Raw genomic sequence first — 22,291 nt, 5'->3', positions numbered from 1 at the left:
AAAATACTATGTTGACTGCAGACCACATTTTCTATATTTAAGACTGCCACCTCATAATTCCATTTAAGCTAAGTTAATTAGAAGTGAAATGGAAGTATCATTAACTCCTTTGATCTGGCAGGCATCAGTCTCTAGATGTACGCACAGAAAGATCCATTAAAAAGTTCATTAAAGTGTTCAGTAAGAGGGGAATGAAGTAAATGGTTACAAGGCACATTCAGGGGTCTCAGGATCAGTAAGAAACGTTCACAGATGCACACACTCTGCAGCATGCTCATGTCTCTGTTAACTTATCGAGGCCCCACCTTTGTATTATTTTATAGATAACTATGGCAAAAGCGACTCTTCACCTGCGTTGCATTAGACTGGGGTATGACCTGGACAAAGACAGCTCAGATCCCAGTTCTATGCATCAAATCGCAAGCACTCTCCCTCCAAATAAGCTCACCACAAAAACTTTGCCAAAACAGGCGTGGCAAATATCCATATCAAAGTTCATAAGCCAGGCCTGAAGTTTATAAGCACGCAAAAAAGTTGTCAGTTATATTTTCCCTGGACACTTATTTAACACACTACTACATATGTCTTGATTTTTTCCCTGAAGATTGCAGAAAGGACATAGTATTAGTTTTCTCAGCTAGAATAATTCACACTTGGAAATATGATCAGTCCCAAATTCTTAGCTTTGTTAGAAAAAGATATAGAAATATTTGCTTTCAGGAATTTCTACGTGCATGTGGTCCACTGTTGCTGGTATTTTGTTCAACGACCTCACATGTGTTTTCAGGTATTTCTGTCAAAGTCTTTTTTAAAATAGTATGAGAGAGAAAAATATACTGAATATATGTGGAACCTGTTTTCACATGTTTGTTTTTTTTTTTTGTTACGCTGTCTCAAGATTTCTTATGTTAAATACTCAAATAGAAACAGAAAGCATTATGAAGTTATGAGCAACTTGGAGCAAAACGGAGTGTTCTTAAAAAAATACTAACTCAACCTGACCAACAGTTAAATGACACAGATTTTACAATACCAAATATGTATTAAAAGCAAGACAGGTATATTTGTCGTCTTGAATAATGTAACAGCAGCAGAAAAAAACCAACAATGTAAGCTGGAGAAGAGCTATATAAAGCAAAAATACATAATGATTTTTTGATAACTAAAGAACTTTAAGAACAAAATAAAAATACAAAAGAACCCACAGAGTTTATCACACTCTTATGATAAACTGGAAGCAAAGTCTCAAAGAGAAACAGTCAAAAAACTGACAGGTAAATAAATAGTTAAGAAGTTGAATGCCAAACATCTCAATTTACCTTTCTGACTGGTGGTTTTGTTATGATATCTTCAAAACTGTCTTCTGCTTTTAGTGTCTGAAAGTTCTCGTGCAATATTCCTATCTTCTTGTCATTATCCCAACCTGCAGGACTAGATAAAGGATTATTTGGCTTTAAATTATATTGTTACTTCAGATTATTCTTGTATCCAATCCTGAACTGCACAGCACTGAAAGCCACGGAAGTTGCCATAGCTCCCGTTCTCCTGTGCAAGAAAGTTACTGATTAGTACAACCAGTTGGAGATTGGTTCACCGTAACAGAGAAGAGCAACATCTCTGGGTTTAACATTTCTCTTTGGGGCAGCGAGTATTCGTAATCTCAATCCGCTGGGACTCACCAAACTCCAACTCATGAGAATGTTAAATGGAACTTTAAAAAGCATAAACAAAAAAGGTTCTAAATGCCGTTTAGGGTCTTGCACAAATACATTTTGTAGTCATATACACGTAATAATGCAGATAACTTACATAAATACTGCATCTTTTTCCACAACAACAGCTGGAACATTGAAAGGAAATCCATACAACTTCTGGACTATATATTTATACACTAAATCAATGTTTTTGTTCTCCTTTACTGAAGTGTAAATAAGTGCTGCCCCATCTGAATAAACTTGTTAAAGAAAACTCAGTTTAGTGGCTAGTAAGAGATACTAAAATGGCCCTTTCTTGTCAGTTTAAAGGTTATCTACTTTGTAGAATTCAGAGGGGAAATACAAAATCAAATAGGTCAAACAACCTCCAACACTTCATTTTTGGAACAAGCTGTTTAGTAATTTAAGTCTTTCTTTCTGCATTTGTTTTAGGCCAACTCAGCTATTGCTTTTAAAGCAAAGTACAGGCTCTTCTCACTTTCAAAGCTCACAATACCAACGGTTTCACTGTGATGCCTTCATAACTGTCTTCTGCTTTTAGTGAACAAAAATTTTCATGCCATATCCTTTTATCTTGTCATTATCCCATCCTGCACCACAGACCCTACAGCATTAACACTAGTAGCTTCAAAAATGCTGAAGATCTTCCACTTCCCCACCTGGGTTTTTAAATTAGGGGAGCAAGTTCTTACATTATACAGCAATCTGCTTTCAAACAAAACGAAGGCAAATAAGTCGTGCTGTATATCAGTTACTAAAAGACCAAAAAAGTTCTTAGTATTCCAGCATGGTTCAGTATCAAATTAACACTGCTTATGCACAGGATTAATAAAAGCAGCCAGGGAAGTTTTGAGTAATTTTTACTTTGGGATTATGAAAATGCTAAACCCCCTAATTTATTTCTACATATGCAATTCAAATTCTACAAGAAAGTTATCTAATGGGATCTGATTCCCATTCAGTGAAGTTTAGAATAGAATTCCACATTGTACATGGCATATACAATCACAGAGACTAATTGCTACTAAACTTTCATAGTCTTCCTCCATCCACAAAACTTCTTATAATTACCCATAATTCCATTTTGAAAAATTAGGTCTTGGAAGCCTTTTGAAGGAAGTGCCAACTTGGTACTCTATTGAAGTCTCAGGTTCTTGAACTAATTTTTCCATCTGTTAACTGATGTCTCTCCAATAGCATTTATAGATTCATAGAATCATTTTGGTTGGAAAAGACCTTCAAGATCATCAAGTCCAAACATTAACCTAACACTGCCAATTTACCACTAAACCATTTCCCTAAGCACCACATCTACCCATCTTTTAACTACCTCCGGGCATGGTGATTCAACCAGTGCCCTGGTCAGCCTGTTCCAATGGTTGATACCCCTTTCAGTGAATATTTTTTTCCTAATATCCATCCTATACCTCCCCTGGCAAAACTTGAGGCCATTTCCTCTTGTCCTAGCACTGGTTACTTGGGAGAAGAGAAGAGATCAACCCCCACCTCACTACCACCTCCTCAGCCGCTCCTCATAAGACTTGTGCTCTAGACCCCTCACCAGCTTTGTTGCCCTTCTCTGGACATGCTCCAGCGCCTCAATGTCTTTCTTGCGGTGAGGGGCCCAAAACTGAACATAGTACTTGAGGTGCAGCCTCACCAGTGCTGAGTACAGAGGCACAATCGCTTCCCTAGTCCTGCTGGACACGTGATTTCTAATACAGGCCAGGATGCTATTGGCCTTCTTGGCCACCTGGGCACACTGCTGGCTCATATTCAGCCGGCTGTTGACCAACACCCCCAGGTTCTTTTCTGCCAGGTAGCTTTCGAGCCACTCCGCCCCAAGCCTGTAGCGCTGCATGGGGTTGTTGTGACCCAAGTGCAGGACCCGGCACTTGGCCCTATTGAACCTCATACCGTTGGCCTCGGCCCATCGGTCCAGCCTGTCCAGATCCCTCTGTAAAGCCTCCCTACCCTCAAGCAGATCAACGCTCCCACCCAACTTGGTGCTGTCTGCAAACTTACTGAGGGCGCACTCGATCCTCTCATTTAGATCATTGATAAACATATTAAACAATACTGAGCCCTGGGGAACACCACTTGTCACCAGCCACCAACTGGATTTAACTCCATTTACCACAACTCTCTGGGCCTGGCCATCCAGCCAGTTTTTCACCCAGCGAAGCATACGCCCATCCAAGCCATGAGCAGCTAGTTTCTCCAGGAGAATGTTGTGGGAAACAGCATCAAAAGCTTTATTAAAGTCTAGGCAGACAACAATTTAAACTTCCCTCTACCACAGCATAAATGATGATGACACAATGTAGTATTACTGGCCTCTGAAATCTAGATCTCAGCACGTCTAGCTGACTAAACAACACTAAGCAGTATTTTATATACTTCTTTTTGAAAAATGAAGTTTAAAAGCAACATAGCAACATCGTATATGCATTGTCTCTGTACCAAGACAATAAAAGCCAGTGGACCTTTCCTAAAGCAATTCACACTTCTTTCCTTCCTTCATCACCTCATCCTGTGGAATTACTGAACACTGAAAAGACTGCATATTTGGCTCAAAAAGAATAAAATGCCTTATGTGCATCTGAAGCAAGATCATACTTAAATGAATTATCTTTTTGTTATTTTAGGGATCTTGTCATCCAAGATGTGCTGATTTGCAAACTTGACTCCTAAATACAGAAATGAAGGCAAGTAAAGAAATTCATGGTAAGGGGACATGCTAGACTTGCTGCTCTGCAAAAACCAAAAAATTTAACTCAACATGGTCTTAGTGGGTAGCTGAAGCAGAATGCCAGCTACAGTAAAGGAGTTGCACACTACTTTGGTACCAATGCAAATATTCTTTTAAGCTGGTCATAATTAATGCAAAGATTTAATTGAGTCATTATCATCTTTATGATGTGTTAAAGGATACATTGTAAGCAAAACCGTCTGATATGTGACTGAATGAAGTCGAAGTGTTCATCTCTGTAGTCGTGCTCTTTTTCCAGAACACTGATGGCATCACACTGTTAAGATAAACACAAAATTAATATACCACTTTCAGTTATCTGTTGAAAACAGCAGTGCTGCTACATGTCCAGTTCACAACTGGGCAAGGGGGAGAGGGGTGGGTGGTGCAGAGAAAAACAAAAACCTGCTGAGATAGTTTAGAAACATAATTGAACAAAATATTTTTTTTTTATAGTAATACATGACTTGATGTGCATGTACTGTGGTCAGCACTAACTTGGGAGTTAAACTGATTGCCAGTTTTCATTCACCCACCCCACCTCCCCATACAATAACTCAAAGTCTCTGTTGAAGACCAACCCACTGTTGGTGGTGTTTAGTTTTTTTGGGGTTTTGGGTTTTTTTTTTTTTTTTTTTAACACACCATGGTATTACAGGACATAGTGTTTTTCATCCAGTTACTAACTAGCCCTTTGCAAAGGAAGGCAAAAGCAAGAAATGTGGAAGCAGAAAAAAAAAAGGGGGGGGCTGGGTCAGGTGGAAAGAGAGCCAGCAGGTGAGAAAAAAAGGTGCTTTTTAAATGAGAAGATTAGCTTTCCAGTGAAGGAACAGCATATGCATCAAAAGGTTTATTTTTTCACTGTGGGCCAGCAGAGGCTGCAGATGCAGTATGATTAATGCCAATGAGAACTGAAGAGTGAGGGGTGGAAAAAAGAAAGCAAAAAACCCCCCCAAACAAACCACAAGAGAACCATACCGCTTTTTCTTTAGGACTAATAATATGGTTACATATCTAACAGAAACCAAAACAGATCACAGAAACACCCTAAGAACTGAGGAAAGTTAGTAGAGCAGCACTTTACTAACTAGAACCCTCAAATATATTCATCTTCATAAAAAGATCTGAAATATTAAAACCACCCAAACCCTACCAAAACACTATCTGCAGAATAAGGATGACTGTCGAGATCAAGGGGAATTCCAGTTGCTTACTGACTAGCTCACTTCTATGAACAAAACCAGGTCTGAGGTATTTCCTCAATTCCTTGAAAACTGGTAGAACTAAAGGAAAAACTACTCCCAAATTACATGCAATCAGGGTTTCCAGAAAATAACCAACCTTCAACATTAAACACTTCTAAAGAATTCTTATCCAGGGTATTCAGAATGACTTAAGAACTATGTGCTTCCCACCCCAAATCCACAGTTGACAGAGTTGCTTAAATAAAATATATAAAAAACCTAAAATGTGAAACAAACCTTTGTACAAACTACTACTACTGGAATGCCTAAGTTACATGTTAGTGTATCTGCACCCAGGGGTAAAATCACACTGTCATCTTTGTCTTCCTGTAATGAAGTATTTCTTCTCTGTGGAGAAGCTGGAAAATCCTCGCCTGGTTCTATATATTCCTGGAAGTCTCTTACCACTGAAAGTAAAAAAAGTTATATTAAAAAATCAGCTACTTTATTATTTCAACAATGATTTCCACTGCCATTGATCTCTAGTACTGTTGATTGTATAGTACTTCTGCTTCTTTATGTTGAAAAAAATTGAGCATGCACCAAGTGCTGACTATTTGCTCTGTGCAGCACAAGAACAAACTACTAAGTTTGAGATCTGCTTGATCAGCAGCCAGAAGAACGTGACCAGATAAAACTGCCCATAAGGACAACATTAAAATATTTTTATTTTATCATTGTGGAACCACTAGGCAGTTGCTATCAACTATTACTGCTTGATACATTTCCTAAAGGACACAAGTTCCCTTGCATTCTTCTTGGTAAACTTAATGGAACAGTTTGTTAGAATAAACAGAATTAAGCCTTACGCATATTGCTTAGCTGCTACTGTGTACCAGTTTTTACCCAAAACCCCTTTGTCCACCCTTCTCTCTCTCTGTACAGTGAATCTACAATAGCAATAAGCAAAAAGAATAGAATAAACAAACATTAGTTATTAACTAGCTTTATAATTAGTTAATAGCATATTAAATATTTGGTACGCTTTTACAATAGATCAGATACTACGTTAAAATTTAGCAAGGAGGATAAATCAGAATATAACAAGAATTAGAAAAAAGATAAAATTACAAGTGTAACTCTTGTCAGGTTCTGATGCATACACCCAAGCCTCTACACAGTCACTTACCATTCCTAGAGTCAGGGATGAATAACAGGCATTAAATACCTGTACCTTTCACATCACATGTCCTGTTTTACACAGCAGAAACAGGATTCCACCAAAACCCATCACTGATTACTTTTCCATGAGTAACACATCCTGATTCAGCCAAAAAAAAATATCAGGCAGCAAGACAATTTAGTTGCTCGTGTGCATGATTCAGCTAACTACTCCATTACATTCTCAATGCTTTGTCCTGATTTATGTTAATCTACCCCTACCTTCACTAAATGGTTGAAGCCCTCTGAGTTTATACCTAGAAAAGCATTAGTTGAATTAACAGTGAGACCTATTTCAACCCCCTAGAGGGAAAAAACAAAAAAGATTAGGCCAAAATTATTCAACTTCTCTACGTATCTTGGAGTTCAAAATAACAAAGAGCACACGAACAGATTATCATCTCTACTATAACAGCAAACTCAGGCTCATATTCAGGGAATGCTGCTCCTTCAGTCTGGTCTGAGACTCTCCTAAATTGATGGTGTTTTAAACCCAGAGTTCTCACCAAGATATGCCAGCCACTCAAGGGACTCTTTTCTACATAGCATCCTATCTATACTGGGATAATTTCATGCTAAAATAGAAATCACACTATTCCAGTGCTAGAAGTCCTCCAGTGGATTCCTAAAATTCCCATTGTATGATCATGACATACTATCTTTGTACAAGTACAGAAAACAGTAAAAGGGAGGACTTATGTAGTATATCACAGCTCAAAGACTGTGGAATACAATCTCAGGTCTTCCTTAGAGACACAAAGTGACCAGGCCACAAGGCCTCATTAGACACAGCTGAATTCAGTAACAGGAAGAGCTATTCTAACCCTTCACACACAGCTGCTATGTATCCCCTAATGCCTTCCCATATCGGTTTTAGTCCTGACAGGGTCTGTCTTTGAGTGGAGTAAAGTTGCTAGAACTGAAAGACAAACACATCAGTGCATCTCCAGAAAATAACACATACAAACCCTCAGTAGATTTCAGTCCTGTTAGCAAGTTAAATCAGCTCCCAGGAGCCTCCCAGGAGCACAGACTGACACAAGACTAAAGTAGGACCATGTAGCCAGAAGTCAGGCAAGCAAGATTCCTCCCTCCTCCTTTTGGCAGCGTCAAGATGCTGCCTGCCTAGCAATGCATGAAGTCACATCACAGGAGGTTCAAAACAAAAACAGCTTCCAGTCATATCTGGATTCTGTTCAGGGCTTCTATTATACCCAACACACAGACCATCAATATCTGTAAGAATTAGACCAGATGATAAAAGAACAAGAGAGCAGACAAAACTTTTAATGAGTAGCTGCTTTTCTTGACTCATTTCATCACTTAAGTTTTCTGGATTTTATAAAGTTTCACTATTCAGTTCACTCAGTCAGTAAAGAAGCAAAACTATCAGCCTACACATTTTTGATAATGGAAATACCATGTCCTTACTACTTTCATCCAGTAAAGTCCTATCCTGAAACTGTTTGGGGGGGTGTTTAGTACACACACACTAACACCACCCCCAAAACCAAACCAAACACCACACCCAAAAGAGCTCAGCTCCTCCCTCCTAAACAAGTTCTTGTGGAAGATACAAGTCTGAAGGCTGATGTTTCCCTTAGAAGAATCTCTCTCTTAAAAAGAATACACAAAGCAAACAACACACTCCCCCTTCCCATTCCAGAGTATCTACAACTGTCACCTTATGGGCTACTTTATCACAGCATGGCTACAACCTGCATTTCTGAAAAAGCTCTTCAGCAATCAGGCAGTCAGTTGCCTAAGAACGTACAAGTTTCAGACAGCAACTTCAGACTTATACACAAAGTTTAATCACACTATTTGATCTTAACACACAGCTTTCTCAAATGCCCTTCCTTTTAGTAATTCACCAAGAGATGATCGGGAGAGACTCGCGTCTTAGTACCCCAAGGGAAATACAGTGGCTACCCAAAAGTAGCATGGAGCTGTGATGTTAGCGAGTTCAGTCAGATAGTTTAAGGAATCCTGCAAAATTTTTGTGTTCTGCATGTTTAAAACTAAAATGACAAGACACTGATAGAGCTATATCATATCTATGCCAAAATAAAAATATAGCTGCATTAGTGTCAATAATAATTACGATAAAACTCTTCAAGTAAAAAGGGCCCAGACATTACCATGCTGTCATGAATCCTTTCAACATTTACACTTTTGTTAGGTAGATAACAGGTCCAAATTGCTCTTGACTGACTAATAACAGGAACCATTAAGAAGCTGATGCAGTGATATGCCTTTTAAATAAATAAAATCTAAAAATTGAAAGCCAGTAAGTTTTTACACTTGGGAGAATCTTATCTAGAAAAATCTGTAAGAAGCAAGATTGTAAATTCAACCCAGCTGCATTCATTCTGAAAGCTCCCCCCACCTTAAGGTACCTCTAATAGAAAGAAATGCTAGCAGTTTTCATATAGCTACTGGAGACTTATCTGAAGCTTGATTTGCTTGATAAGTCTTAATTTTAAATAACATTTTTAAAGAATGAAAAAGACTGCAATGGAAAGATTAAATGGCGCAGAAAGCATTACGCATACTTAAGTTGTTTCCTACGTATCTGAATACTCACACTTTTGTTCCATTTCTTTCATTTCTTCGGGAGGAATTTTTAACTTGTCAATATGTTCTCTCACAACACTTGCCCATTTTTGTAAAGAATCCAGTGCAGTCCAAGGCCTAGACATGTCTACTACCAACATAATTAGAGTGTCCTTTAGAGAGCTTGCCTCCATGGCAAATTTAAGAAGACCTTTGTGATACAGGTCACCATCCAAAATCCATACATTACATCTTGTTTGGTCTACAAAAAAAAAGAAAAACATTTTGACACTTACTTGAAGCAGTCCACTACATAATGACTAGTAAATCTTCTTTAGACATATGAAATATAAAGAAGAAAGCAGCTGACAGGTTTTATCAGTCAATTGAACATACATAACAACACCGCAAACTGCAGTTTGTGGAGACCCCCCTCCACTTCCAAACCCTCATGTTTAATGGCTGATAACTGAAGATCTTAAATACATTACCTGAAAGTGAGAATCCAGAGATAGCATTCAACATTTCAAAAATTAATGTTCACTATTTTAGACAGGGAAAACGTTTTCTTCAAGATGCAACTTAGAAGGGAGGAACTGGGTGAATTCAGCCATCCCTTCTTAGCTCCTGGTCTGCTCAGCTCTCAAGGACTGCTATCTCCCCTTCAAAACTCCAATGTGATATGTCTATATAACTCTTAAAGAACAGAATGTACCTTGGCCCCTCAGAAAACTGAAGCAGAACTGCAAGTTTTTAATGATTTAGATGGACTTAGTGGGCAAGAAAGTTATTCTTCAGATTTGCAAAAGGACAATCACCATACAAATAGACCATCCCACTGCTTTTTTTCCCCCCAAAACACCATACTCCAATATTCAGAGACACTTCTGCAGTACATGAAGAGCTGGCAATTCAAAATTAGATAGCTTAACATAATGACATTTTGCCTTCAGGTAAGTTTTTATTAATTGTTACAGAAGTTCTAAGGAACACATTTAGATCAGACTCCCAATCCTCTTAACCCTGGTCAAGGCATCTTTAAGACCAACAGCCAGACATGGAAGTCAGGAAGGCAGGTGATTTCCAAAAAAAAAAAAAAAAGGAGGGGGGAGGGGGCAGCAAACTTCTTCTGTTTCTCCTATCTATATTTGTTCTTATAGTATAGACAGGAGTTGCCCATTTTCTGCACAGCTCCCAGTATGTCCTTATCCACATGCCAGTCTCTCTAAATATTGCCTCTAGATAATTCATTGCATCGCTACAGTGCCTGGTCATACTCCTTCCCTTATTCCACCATATATAAGAATCAATTATCCATTCCATAACTGCAGGTATTGTGGGTCTGGGTCTTAAACATCTTTTTTACCTTCTAGCCACAAGCCAAGTCAAGCCAGCTGAAACAAAGCTTCTCCTTCCTTCAAAGTTTTGGGTTGGTTATCTGCGTTTTTTTGTTGTTGTTGTTTGTTTGCTTTTAATATCTCCTTTAGCATTTTGCACATTTTCCTACCCATCAATACATGATACATAATTTTGCAGACTCTGATACCACCAAGACAGAGGTTTCTCTGTATATTCAAAAAGATAAATACTTGCTACAATAATCAAGATCCAAGGTAAGAGCCTAGGCACCTCTTCCTCTAGGTCTAAGGAATACACTTTTGCCTACCATCCATTCAGAACGTTGCAGCTAAGACTGCTTCCCTGGTCTTTTCAGCCTTTTCTTTTGACTGGTTCCTCTCCTCCTCTACCACTTAAATGGTCATCCACGGTATCTACTAAAGGAATTACACTGAGACATTTCCTCATGATACAAATCCCTCATGGCCTAAGCTGGACTCCTGCAAATTATAAAGAAAGCAAAACATCCCACTGTCATTCCAAAGATCACTCTACCGAGCCACTGCTTTCAAATTGGTTTAAGATATTATTAGAAACACAAACTTACCATCTCGATCTTCATCATGCACATTTAAATACAAATACTCCATTCCTCTTCCTTTTTTGTATTCCTCTATTCCTTGAATTTTTCCTATTAAGCTAGTTTTACCTGCTCCATCTTCACCTGCAGAGACAGAAGTTGGATACCACTCAATCTTTAATCACAGTTACATATTAAAAACCACCTGGGGCAAGAAGGAAACCATATACTAACAAGGTGACTGAGCTCATTAAAGTTTTGAAATATAGCTGGCTTTGCCCAACTCATCCATCTGTTCAAAGTGCATGCCTCAGTTTCAAGTCTTGTTTCAAGTCTTATTTCAAATTATTGATAAATGCAATTATGCCACTAACTATCCTATCTGAAATAGGCTCTTATTTGTATCTTTAAAAAGATATCTTAAGGACTAGTTAAACACCTCCAACAATTTCAGTCTTTCAACTTCAACCCAAGTAGTAACAAAGTCTTTCTGAAGTAGAGTTCACAGTAAGCTCATCTTACAATCATAAGAATATGATTTAGAACTGTCTCATAATCAGCCACAACACCAGGCTCAGTAAGGCAAATCTGTTTCCTTAGCTTTTATGGGTTAGTTTCTTTGAATCTTTTCTGTTACAGGTCTAAAGAAACCTTAAAAAGAGGTGACAAACAGTAAGCCCATTGCCTTACAATACATGTGTATTTGGGTACACGCAGAGTGTCACACCTGCAATCCAGATCCGTTCACTCCTATTCTCTCTCCTCCCCTCCAAAGGAAGCTCAGATAACCAGTGAACCCCGATGCCACAAGCACAGTGAAAACACCTCAACTATTTCCAGAGACTCTTCTTGAAAAACTTCTATTTCTAAACATATATCCCAGAGCTGGAAAACTCCATGTACAGTTTTTCTAGTTTGAAGGAGTAACCAAGCTGGATTTGGACATGAAGCAGGGTTTTGCCACTCTAATTTGGCAGCATGATGGGCACATAACAGACATTAAAAAATTCTTGGAACTCACTCACAGGCTATAAAATTAAGATTAAAACCAGGTTACCAAGAAGTACCTTATCAGTTTTATATCAAACAGAACTTTTTTCCATGTCTCTCCTATACAGGGAGACTATAAACACTTGCTTTTAACTACATAACAAAGAGAAAAGTTCAAGGACAGTAATTTTCACTGCTAAACATAATGAAGTCTTCCCTTTAAATGGAACTGACCATGATCTTATAGACAATTATTATGGCTACATAAAAAAAGACTACAGATACAATCACAGAAAAGAGCAGAAAAATCATACTTTGATAGACCGATTTTGAATTTACTCAACATATAATCCCCAAGATTACCAGATGAAGTCATTAATTTAGAGTTCAGCTTTATTTTTAGATTTCATTAATAGCCTAGAAGCTACTAGAAAGCATACGACTGTTTACTCTAAGTAGTCCGTGGGATTTTACTCAATGGAAAGAAAAGGCATTTAAAAAAAAAAATTAAAAAGAGAGAGAGAAATATGACCAGAACTGAAGTTTAAGATGTGTTTAAGTATAGAGAAGTTAAGTGAAAATTTCTATCAGTTTAACTTTTTCAGCATTTAAGAGTTTGTTTGCTAGTTCCTTAACTGTATTAAATCAAGACCCACCTAAGAAAACAATTATAGCTAATTTTAAATAAACATTGGAAAGCACAGCTATTTTTCATTCATACACCAAGCTTTTCCTTTTCTTGTGAGAATATTCTTTTAAATAAAAATTCTGCCCAAGAAGTGAAGAGTTTAAGTTTTGCCACCAGAGATGAATTACAATTCCTCCTCTGCCCCTACCTAAGTACTTACCCAAACTTCTTAAATTTGTCATCTACAAATAACTGGGGAGACTTAAGAGCTGCTGCACTGACATGTTATGCTGCTGAAGTTGCTATTACTTTTGCCAACAATTTCTGTATGATTCATTCTGTTATTTTACCTTTTTGAACAGGCAGCTTCAATGAATTTGTGCCAGCAGAAGGCTCAAAAGGTAACACAAAACAAAATTTGTTACTCCTTTTCAAGAGGGGTTGCACTTAACAGCTTTCCTAGTTTCTCAGAACAGCTGAACTCTAGCTAAGTTCTCTTGCATACTAGTTTGTTTCACATAGGTGGCAATAAAGATTACAATTTGTTTGCATTGGGAAAGTTTAATATCTTCTGCAAAGTGTATCTGGCAGTTTTAAACAAAAGTGGCTGCAATTAAAGTCTAAGAAACATCTGTGGTTATGAAAAGTTCTAAACATAACAAAAGATACATTTAAGCAGTCTAAACTAAAACATACTTACACAAATGATAATGCAACTTTATTGTTTGAAAGTCCTCATGCTAAACAATCTAGGCAAACTTGAAATATACATCCCACAAGCCCCTTACTTATCATAGCTGTGTGTTGTGTGATTTCCTCCCCACCCCCATATTTCCAAATGCCTGAAGTAAACTGAAATTCAATACTGTTAAGTGAGTATCTTATGGCAAAATAAGAGCTGGAATTTTCCTCCTCAAGTTTTCCGTAATTATGTTCAGACCCTACACAGAAAGAAATTTTATCAGTACAGGATGAGACAAGTTGATTTGATGTAAATTTAGTACCTTTGGACACGTATGCATACACAGTAGTCATTGCAGCCTTCCATCATAGAATTCTTAAATTTAATTTGTTCTGTGAAGAAGATTCTCTACTCCCTTCTCCTTAGCAAATATCCACCCATTTCAAAACACCAAGATGAGGTAGGTGGATCACTGACATACATAACTGTATCACACAAGTTACTGCATGCACATAGCAGCACTCATCATTCACAAGAAAGCCAGAATCATGCATCAGTGAAGTTTGAAGACAGTGGTACTACTTTCATTAATTACTCAGGCAAATGAAGAGAATACTAAGTTTGCAGGTGATATAAGAGAAACCAAAAGATCTGGAGAAAAGGATGAGAAGCAATACTGACAAGTGGTCCAAAACAAGTTAGCAATACATAAACCAAGTGGTCTACAAACAGGATGATTCACTTGCAAGGGTGCAAGATAGCTGCCTCTCTGAATGTGCCCTATCCCACAGGAGATCCAGAGTTCTAAACAGATTTAAGCCAAATTAGAGTTGATATTATGATAAAAAGCTGTCAGAAAGTAAAATCAGGACCATCATATATGACTTCCTCCTTTTTGCCCACTCAATTCATCATAAAAAGTTAGCAAAAGATGACTGCCTTGGCCAACAGAGCATGCTAAGACTTGAGGTTCCATCTACTTCTACTTTGTATTTTTAGTATGTTGCATATACCTTTTAAAATTTTGACAGCTGCAAATGTATTTGTATTCTTGTTATTATTTTTTCCAACCTAAAGTCTTCAGTATAAAACACCTGAGAAGTCAACACATTTTGAACATATCCAGTTATGCTGGGAAAAAGCAGCAGCATAATTTTGCTTTGTAGTTACTCTTCAGCAAGAGTATCAAAATACAAATAAATCTTAAACCACTGCTTATCTAAAACTCCTGAACAGTTATTACAAATCTCATTAGCAAATTAATTCTAAGTGCACACAATGCTAGCTTTTAAGACTTCTCAAAACTCAAGTATTTTATTGTAATGCCTTTAGTACGTATAGAAGCTTGTCTCCACCAGAGAGGGGAAATATTTGTGAGGAAATTAAAGTCTATTATCTATTTTAGGTTTGATGGATAACATACAGCACAGTAATGCAATTCACATTAAGTAATACCAGAGACATATATAAAAGTATATATGCCTTTTAAAAAAATAATTTTTCAATAATACATATACACACACACACGCTACATGGCATTTGAAGTTGCAAACCCTAAGATATTTCAGCATATTTATCTTTTTTGTCGTCTCCAGTTATCTCTAAAGTGTATGAAAAAGTAATGCTGCTTAGTTTCAGACAAAAGGGAAATTTCATATTCCTCACACTTAATCATCATTGCATATTAATATTATGAAACAGAATATTTTTAAGTGCTACTGAAGCAATATATAAAAGAGCATCATGCACCTTCAGAAAGAGTCATCATCATCATTCTTCTCTTCCCTCCAAAATTTTCAGATGGAAAATCCTTTAACTTCTTTATTTCTAAATGTGTGATAGCCAAATTAACAATTGACTTCCATATGTAAGCTCATAGAGCAAAACATTTCTGACACACAATTCTGGATATAGAATTGCATGGTAGAATAAAAATCAAGTAGGTCATTGCAAAGTTAAGATTTTGCATCCTTGTTTCGTAAGTAACATGAAAGGTCCTCCTTTTACAGACTAAATCCTAAAGAACTAAAATTCTTGATTACATCAAACTGCACTTACACATTAATACGACAGTGAGGAAATAGAAGTGATGCTTCTAGCAAGCAGTGCTGTACACCAAAGCTGAACACAAGTAAAAGAGGGACAACAGATTTAATTTTGCAGAAAAATGAGGCTAGGAAGCAGTTGAAACAAAGCCAAACCAATCTGCTTACACACAGTATTTCACCATCTTGTTAAGGAAATGGAAAGCCTTACATCCAACTAAACAAAAGCTGTTTCATTTTTATCCCCACACTGCTACACTTCGCTCCTCTGCTGAGCTCCTCAAATTTGGGGGTGTGCTCCTCAAAGCTCCTCTGTCCAAGGTGCTACTCTGTCTACAAAACAGACTTTGAGGACACCCTTCTTGTTGCTGCCCTCAAAGATACAGGAAGCCATAATACAAAACCCTGCCCAGCCTCCTCCCTTCTCACTACTCAAGGCAAAAAGTACGTTTACTGAACATAAAATGGACTATCACTAAATGTTCTGCTGCAATACAGAATTTAGCAGAACAGTCACCCATAGATGGGAAGGATGGGCAATGAGGTGAATGAATCGTCTTCTGTGAATGCGGGCAAGCAGGTGCTTATCTATGAACTGCCACTTAAAACTGTTCAACCATAAGCCATCACAGTAGAGAGAACTTAGGCTTTCTATTACAGAACTTCTCTAGACTTTCAATAAAACATTTAAAAATTAAGAATATTTACTAATGTTATTTCCACATTTCTTTCAGTTTAGAAAACGAAAACAGAAATAGATTTTCACTTGTCTTAAAACAAGACATTTCTTACTCCTCATAGAACTCTGTACATGGAAGAGCAATCAATGTGTTATCTCCAGGACAGACATGAGTTTTGATTTTTTAATTTATATTGTTTCTCCACTGTGAAGTGTCACGTGTGTTTAAAATATGGCAAGGCAAAGAAGCAAGAGGTGAATGTTTCTTTTGTGTCATCAGTATTGTTGGTCTGCCCCCCTTCCATCTGGGGCTCTGATTTTTATTATTTTTTTTTTTTCAACAGTTTTTTGAAAACCCCTGGATGCACTTAATTGTGTGCATTCTATAATCCTACTGGTTCCTTGATGGAGTTTTTTTGTTTGCTTTTTAAAACCATCAATTAGAATTCAGCTTGATATGGGAATTATACAACTCATCTCTAAAAAATACATCCAAACAAGGCCAAGAAAAACTAGAGATAACGGTCCTAATTAGCCCTGCCCCCTCCACCCCTGGGTATATTTTTGTGAACTAGCTTTACACTTTTTACAAAGCAAAAGACAGCTTCTGGGTAGAACAATTCGCAACACCTAATATTTCTAACATAAAATATTGAATATTTTTATTTATAGAAAAACTGTACCTCACTTAAATATGGTACAACAAAGTCATCAAACCCAAACCAGAGTTACCAAACAGTGCAAAGATGCCTTCCCAGAAATCACAGAGCAATCTCTATTCCATACCATGTGTAATGTCTGAATCCTAATAGAACGGAGCGAAGATATAACAGTCGTCTTCCTACTGGGACCAAGCACGTGTACTATAGCTATTTTCACAATAAAATACTTCTCACAAGCTAATAACTGTCTTTTCCACAGCTGCATATTAGTGAAAGAGACTTGTTCACACTTACTATACTAACTGAAGAATGCCTTTTGCAGAACAATACCAAAATAATCAGAGTAAGCCAAATTTAGTTTGCTTTCAGAGAACTGAAGATCAAATTATGCTGATGAAATCCTTCTCTAGTATCCCTCAAAACAACACAGAAGTTCACAATAGGTAGATCATATCAAGTCTTCAAATAACTTGCCACTAAATTATGATTTACTCATTGGACAAAAAAACGTATCCTCTAAGTTTGTTTTACTCCACCAGATAAGTCTTTCTCCTCACACATGACTAATTTGGTATCTTTGCAGCGCTGAAAAATTACTTTTCTGAGGAGCACCTTAATTGCACTTCTGCGTTACAACATGATAGAATGCAGACTGTAGATTACTGTTCCAGCATGCCTTTTGTGAAGTTCGGCAGCACAAGAATACACAGCCTGACTGTGGAAACAGGTACGGCAGTAACAGTGTCACTTATGCCTGGAGAAACCCACAGCCAGAGAAAGCCAAATATTGCAGAAAATTCTATAGTGAATATGAACAGCATACATCTCTAATGCAAGACTTCTTCTTTAACACAGCAGTAAGTCACCTAGTGTATTTTACCCAGGTTCACTACTAAAATAGGATAATCTCGTGTTACTATCAAAGGGACATCTTAATTGGTACGCCTGCCACTAACCTGCCTGGAGAACACAGAAGCACAATTCCTTTCACTGTTCCTCACCTTTGGAAATATTTTAGAGATGGATTCAGTAATCAGCAGCCCCTCTGGCAAAGCAGAGACAAATTAAAATAAATGCCATTCAAGAATGATCAGAACTTCCTGTGCTGCAGATTTTATACACTCTTAGGACCATTTACTGTATCAGAACTTAATTTTGAAGTTCAGTATATTCCATGGGTCCACTAAAAGAAAGTAGCAAGCTAAAACTGCTTGTCAAGATGTACTATTTTCTACAATAACAGCCATCCCCAATACATGTACACACAGAAAAGTGTACCTGTAAATTAGCTGTAGACTGTGTAAACTTCTTCTCAAGCATCCTGACAGCCACTGGACAGGAGCAGAGCTCAAAGATTCAAACAAACAGGCCTGGCCCTGCAAAGTGAGATGTCTGGGGTAAAGAGAAAATGTGGACACAAGGCAGTTGAACACTGACTGCCCACTAAATTCAAAGCCTTTATCATCAAGTGGGGTAAAATGCATAAAGAGAACTAAAACGCTAGTGAGTCAGTAAAAGCATAAATGTGCAATACAGACACTTGGAGTCAGGTGTACATGTGTCACTGGATGGTTTGACATTGTTAGAATTGCAGGCAAAGAACCTACTATGCTTCAGAGAAAGATGAACGTATGAAATACAAAGCCAGACATGTCAAAAGCAACTATTAAGTTCACTTGCAAGCAGGGAGCCTGTTTGCTTGTGCATCCCGGAATGACTTTGAACGCTGCTGCTTGAATGCATGCTGCAGTTTATTGGATAAATGCTTAGTTCGGGTCTCTGAATCCAAGCCTTTACACATTCTATAGTGCTATGGATTCCATCCGTAACCTGCAATGGTGACTTCTTAGCTGCTCCCTCTATTCCACTTGCTGGTTCAGATACAATTATATCAGGAAGGAAATCATCAAGAAAGCTCCCAGTTATAAGCATCAGTTTTCTCAACACACTCAACAAAAAGCATCTCCTCTGATCAGCTACCTTTATTACAGAAGTGAGCAGAAGAGACAGTCCAGGAGAAAAAAAGAAAAAAAAAAACAACCCAGCAACAACAACAAAAACACACTCCCTTTGCTATCTGCAAAAAGTAGCTAGAAATGTCACTGAGAGCACCCAATTTCCTTAAGAAAGGGGGGACCAGTTTTCTACTGGTATAGTTTGCTAAATGAGGTAGCTACAGTCACTATGACAGAACTGCCTGGGAATCAGAGCATACTTGCCTTACAGAAAAGTTTAGGAAAGCCTGCATATTTATTATTTGTTCATACAAGAACAGAAAAATGCTTTTATGCTACATTCGGTGCAAATCAAAGTTTAAAGTCTTCACAGAAAAACAATTATTAAAAAAAAATGCCTGCAAGTGAAACAATTTTGGAGAAGTAAAACTGTAAGTTAATTAATTTTTTTGCATGATTTTGAGCAGGGCATTACCAGTATTGTATGTTAACCTTCATTTCACAAAACCATGTGCCATATCTAGAGATTAACATTTGGAATTCCAGTTTCTTTTAGTTATTTCTGTGATGCCTCGAACTGCTTTCCAGGTTCTTAAAAATGAGATGTTAACATAGCTAAAAATAAATACTGAAATAGCAGAATTAGCATGCCAGACATAGCCAGGTTCCCAGAACTACTAGGCATACAAGTATATGCAGTGTTTGAAAAATATAAATGCTGTAGGCAAATTAGAAAACTTGTCCTAGTAAACAAAAGAACGGTAAGTGGTGAGTTTTTCTGGTTGGTTTTTCTGTGGGGGCAGAGGGTAGGTTGAAGGCTTAAGGGATTTTTTTTTTTTTTTTAAATGTGGTTTGTATTGAAAATAAGCATTAATTTGTTGCTATATATCATGTTTCAGCTCAGAAGGTTTGACCAATACAACTGCTTAAACTGCAAACATCTGTCTACCACAAAATGAGTGAAAACCCTCAAGACCCTGGTCAGCTTTACAACTCCTGCTTAAAAGTATTCAAAGAATGATGAAAGTGAAAATAGTCATGGCAAGAAGTGATTTGTATTAACAACAAAAGCTAGTACAAAACTATTTAAAGGAACAAAGCTTAGAAATAGAGGAAATGTGAGATAACAGAGAAATTACAAACACACAGCTCAAGAACCTGAAGAGACAGAACTTCACACACTGAATCTGTCCAATAGAGAATACGTAAGACCTCTTCTTCTCCTGTGCCAGTCTGCTCAGGAGCAGCATCATGACTTGCAAGTGGACACCAAAGTGTAATACACCAATTAGGTATTCTCACAAAGAACATGGCCATCATCCTCATTGGCCAGTCCTCAGATCTTTTGCTCTTTTTCCTAAATACATGCCAATTTTTTTTTTTCCTTGGACCACAGCATTCTAGAAAACACAATTCCTAAGAAAGAACTAGAATTTCTTCAACAAATCTGCAGATCTTTCAAAAAATGCATCAGTCAAAAAAAGGAAAAAAAAAAAAAAGTCTTACATTATGTCATTCTATAAGCTCTACATAAATGGATAAAAAGAAAAATTTTCTACAACAGATCAAACATCATAAACTAAATGAGCATTTGGAAACATTCTACGGTGCCCTCTAGTTATGAAGGAAGTACAGTTTCCAGTTATTGAGTACTAAGGATTGCCTGACTATGGAAAGGACCAACAGGACTGTAATCTTCTTGACAAGGATCACATCTTGAAGAAGAATCTTCCAACTTCAACAAGGACAATCATCCAATTTAGTTTTAAAATATCACATAAAAAGCTGTCAATCGTTATTAAATCTTTCCTTTCTTTAGTATCAACATAACTACTAATCTCAATATCCTACATAATTACATAACATAAAAAGCAATAAATTAAAGGGTAGTTAAGTTTTGTAACAGGTTCACTGGACCATCCCATCATCCTTGCACAATTTTCTCCTTCATAGTCCATTTTAAGCCACCATTCAGCTTATCAAAACAGAAAGAAGAGGGTCACAGTGATTGCTTCAGGATTATGGAAAAAAAACCCAAACCTAACTTGAAAAACCTCAAGAGACTACAAACTACAAGACTCACAGTGTGCATAGAGTCCGCATGAATATCTTTACTAGGTTTTAACTATGTTTTCTAATACTAACACTCAGTTCCTCCTGGTGACTGGGAGGTTGGCAAAGGAGGGAAGAAGCAGCTAGTTAACACATAGATTCACTCAATTTCATTAAATTTTCTACTGGTAACAGTATTTAAGTCTTCCAGAAAAAAGCCCAACCAAACATTAATAATAAAAGCACTAATATGTATACACACACATTTGAGAGCATCCATGTCTCCCTTCCCCCATCAAGTTTTTGATTTTGCTCGCCGTATCATTTTTCCTTTTTCCCTCAACACTGAGTAATAGCTGGGTCTCTCATTATCGCCCTATCAAAGTCCCATTCCGTAACTCCTTCTCCTTGCCAAAGGCCAGGTTGGACTAACGCACTGGGTGGAGATAAACAGAACACAATGACAGCCAGCAGCAGTAAACGATGCCTCTGCTACTGCTGCTGCTGCTGCACAAGTTGCTGATGATATTACTGCTGACAAGCTCGGTGCGTGTGGGCCGGACACAACCAACACGCCCATGGAGCCTACCCCGCCCTCCGGCCAACAGGGAGCAGCCGTCATTGATGCCGTACGGGCCACGGAAGCAATTCTGGTGTTTGTATGACACACCATAAGGACCAGCGAGCAGCACCGGTTGCACGAACTCGAGGGAGGTTTCGGAAAAGGTTGGGGGGACCCGCACGCACCCCGAAGTCAACACTCATCGCGGGGAGAAAGACAATAAAAACCACCCTGCCAAGCCATCTCCACCTAAGGAACTAGGGTGGGGGAAGGCCAATTAAGGGTATTATGGCGAGGTACCTACGATGAGGGGGATATCTAAAGCATCTCTGAATACTGGATATCCAAAACGAAGCAAAAACATGCAAGGGAAGAAGCGAAAGGGTTAAGCCATCACCTTGCCACCATCAACACCCCACCACCACCACCACCACCAGCACCTCCCCCCCGCCCCCCATTCGGGCACTAAACGCGAGAAGCTCCAGACGCCCAGGAGAGGGTCAAGGAGCGATCCTGCGTGCGGCAGGGAGGGGAAGGGATCGGGATGCTTCTCTCACCCAGCAGGAGGACGTTCTTCCCTGAAGGTAGCTTAGAGCGGGACCGCGTGGACACCTCGCTGAGGATGCAGGACCTGGCGGGGAGCGACGGCAAGGATTAGGAGGGGGGGAGGGGGGTGTCCCCCCTTCCCCG

At 38.2% G+C, this 22,291-nt stretch overlaps 1 protein-coding gene across 1 annotated transcript in view; it reads right to left on the bottom strand.

The window, feature by feature from the left end:
• Positions 1–22,291, bottom strand: part of DYNC1LI1 (dynein, cytoplasmic 1, light intermediate chain 1) — a 28,083-nt gene that overhangs the window by 4,951 nt on the left and 841 nt on the right. The window contains exons 2-8 of the mRNA XM_009891975.1: positions 22,159–22,232; positions 11,374–11,490; positions 9,460–9,690; positions 5,949–6,118; positions 4,651–4,744; positions 1,810–1,945; positions 1,320–1,431 (exon numbers count right to left, since the gene is read on the bottom strand). Coding sequence (XP_009890277.1) covers positions 1,320–1,431; positions 1,810–1,945; positions 4,651–4,744; positions 5,949–6,118; positions 9,460–9,690; positions 11,374–11,490; positions 22,159–22,232 — 934 coding nt within the window. The remainder of the gene's footprint in view (positions 1–1,319; positions 1,432–1,809; positions 1,946–4,650; positions 4,745–5,948; positions 6,119–9,459; positions 9,691–11,373; positions 11,491–22,158; positions 22,233–22,291) is intronic.

The sequence above is a fragment of the Charadrius vociferus genome, unplaced genomic scaffold, assembly GCF_000708025.1.
Source record: "Charadrius vociferus isolate BGI_N301 unplaced genomic scaffold, ASM70802v2 scaffold349, whole genome shotgun sequence".
In the NCBI taxonomy this organism is placed as follows: Eukaryota; Metazoa; Chordata; class Aves; order Charadriiformes; family Charadriidae; genus Charadrius; species Charadrius vociferus.
The sequence above is the reverse complement of the archived record's forward strand: the minus strand, read 5'-3'. Positions and strand labels throughout refer to the sequence as shown.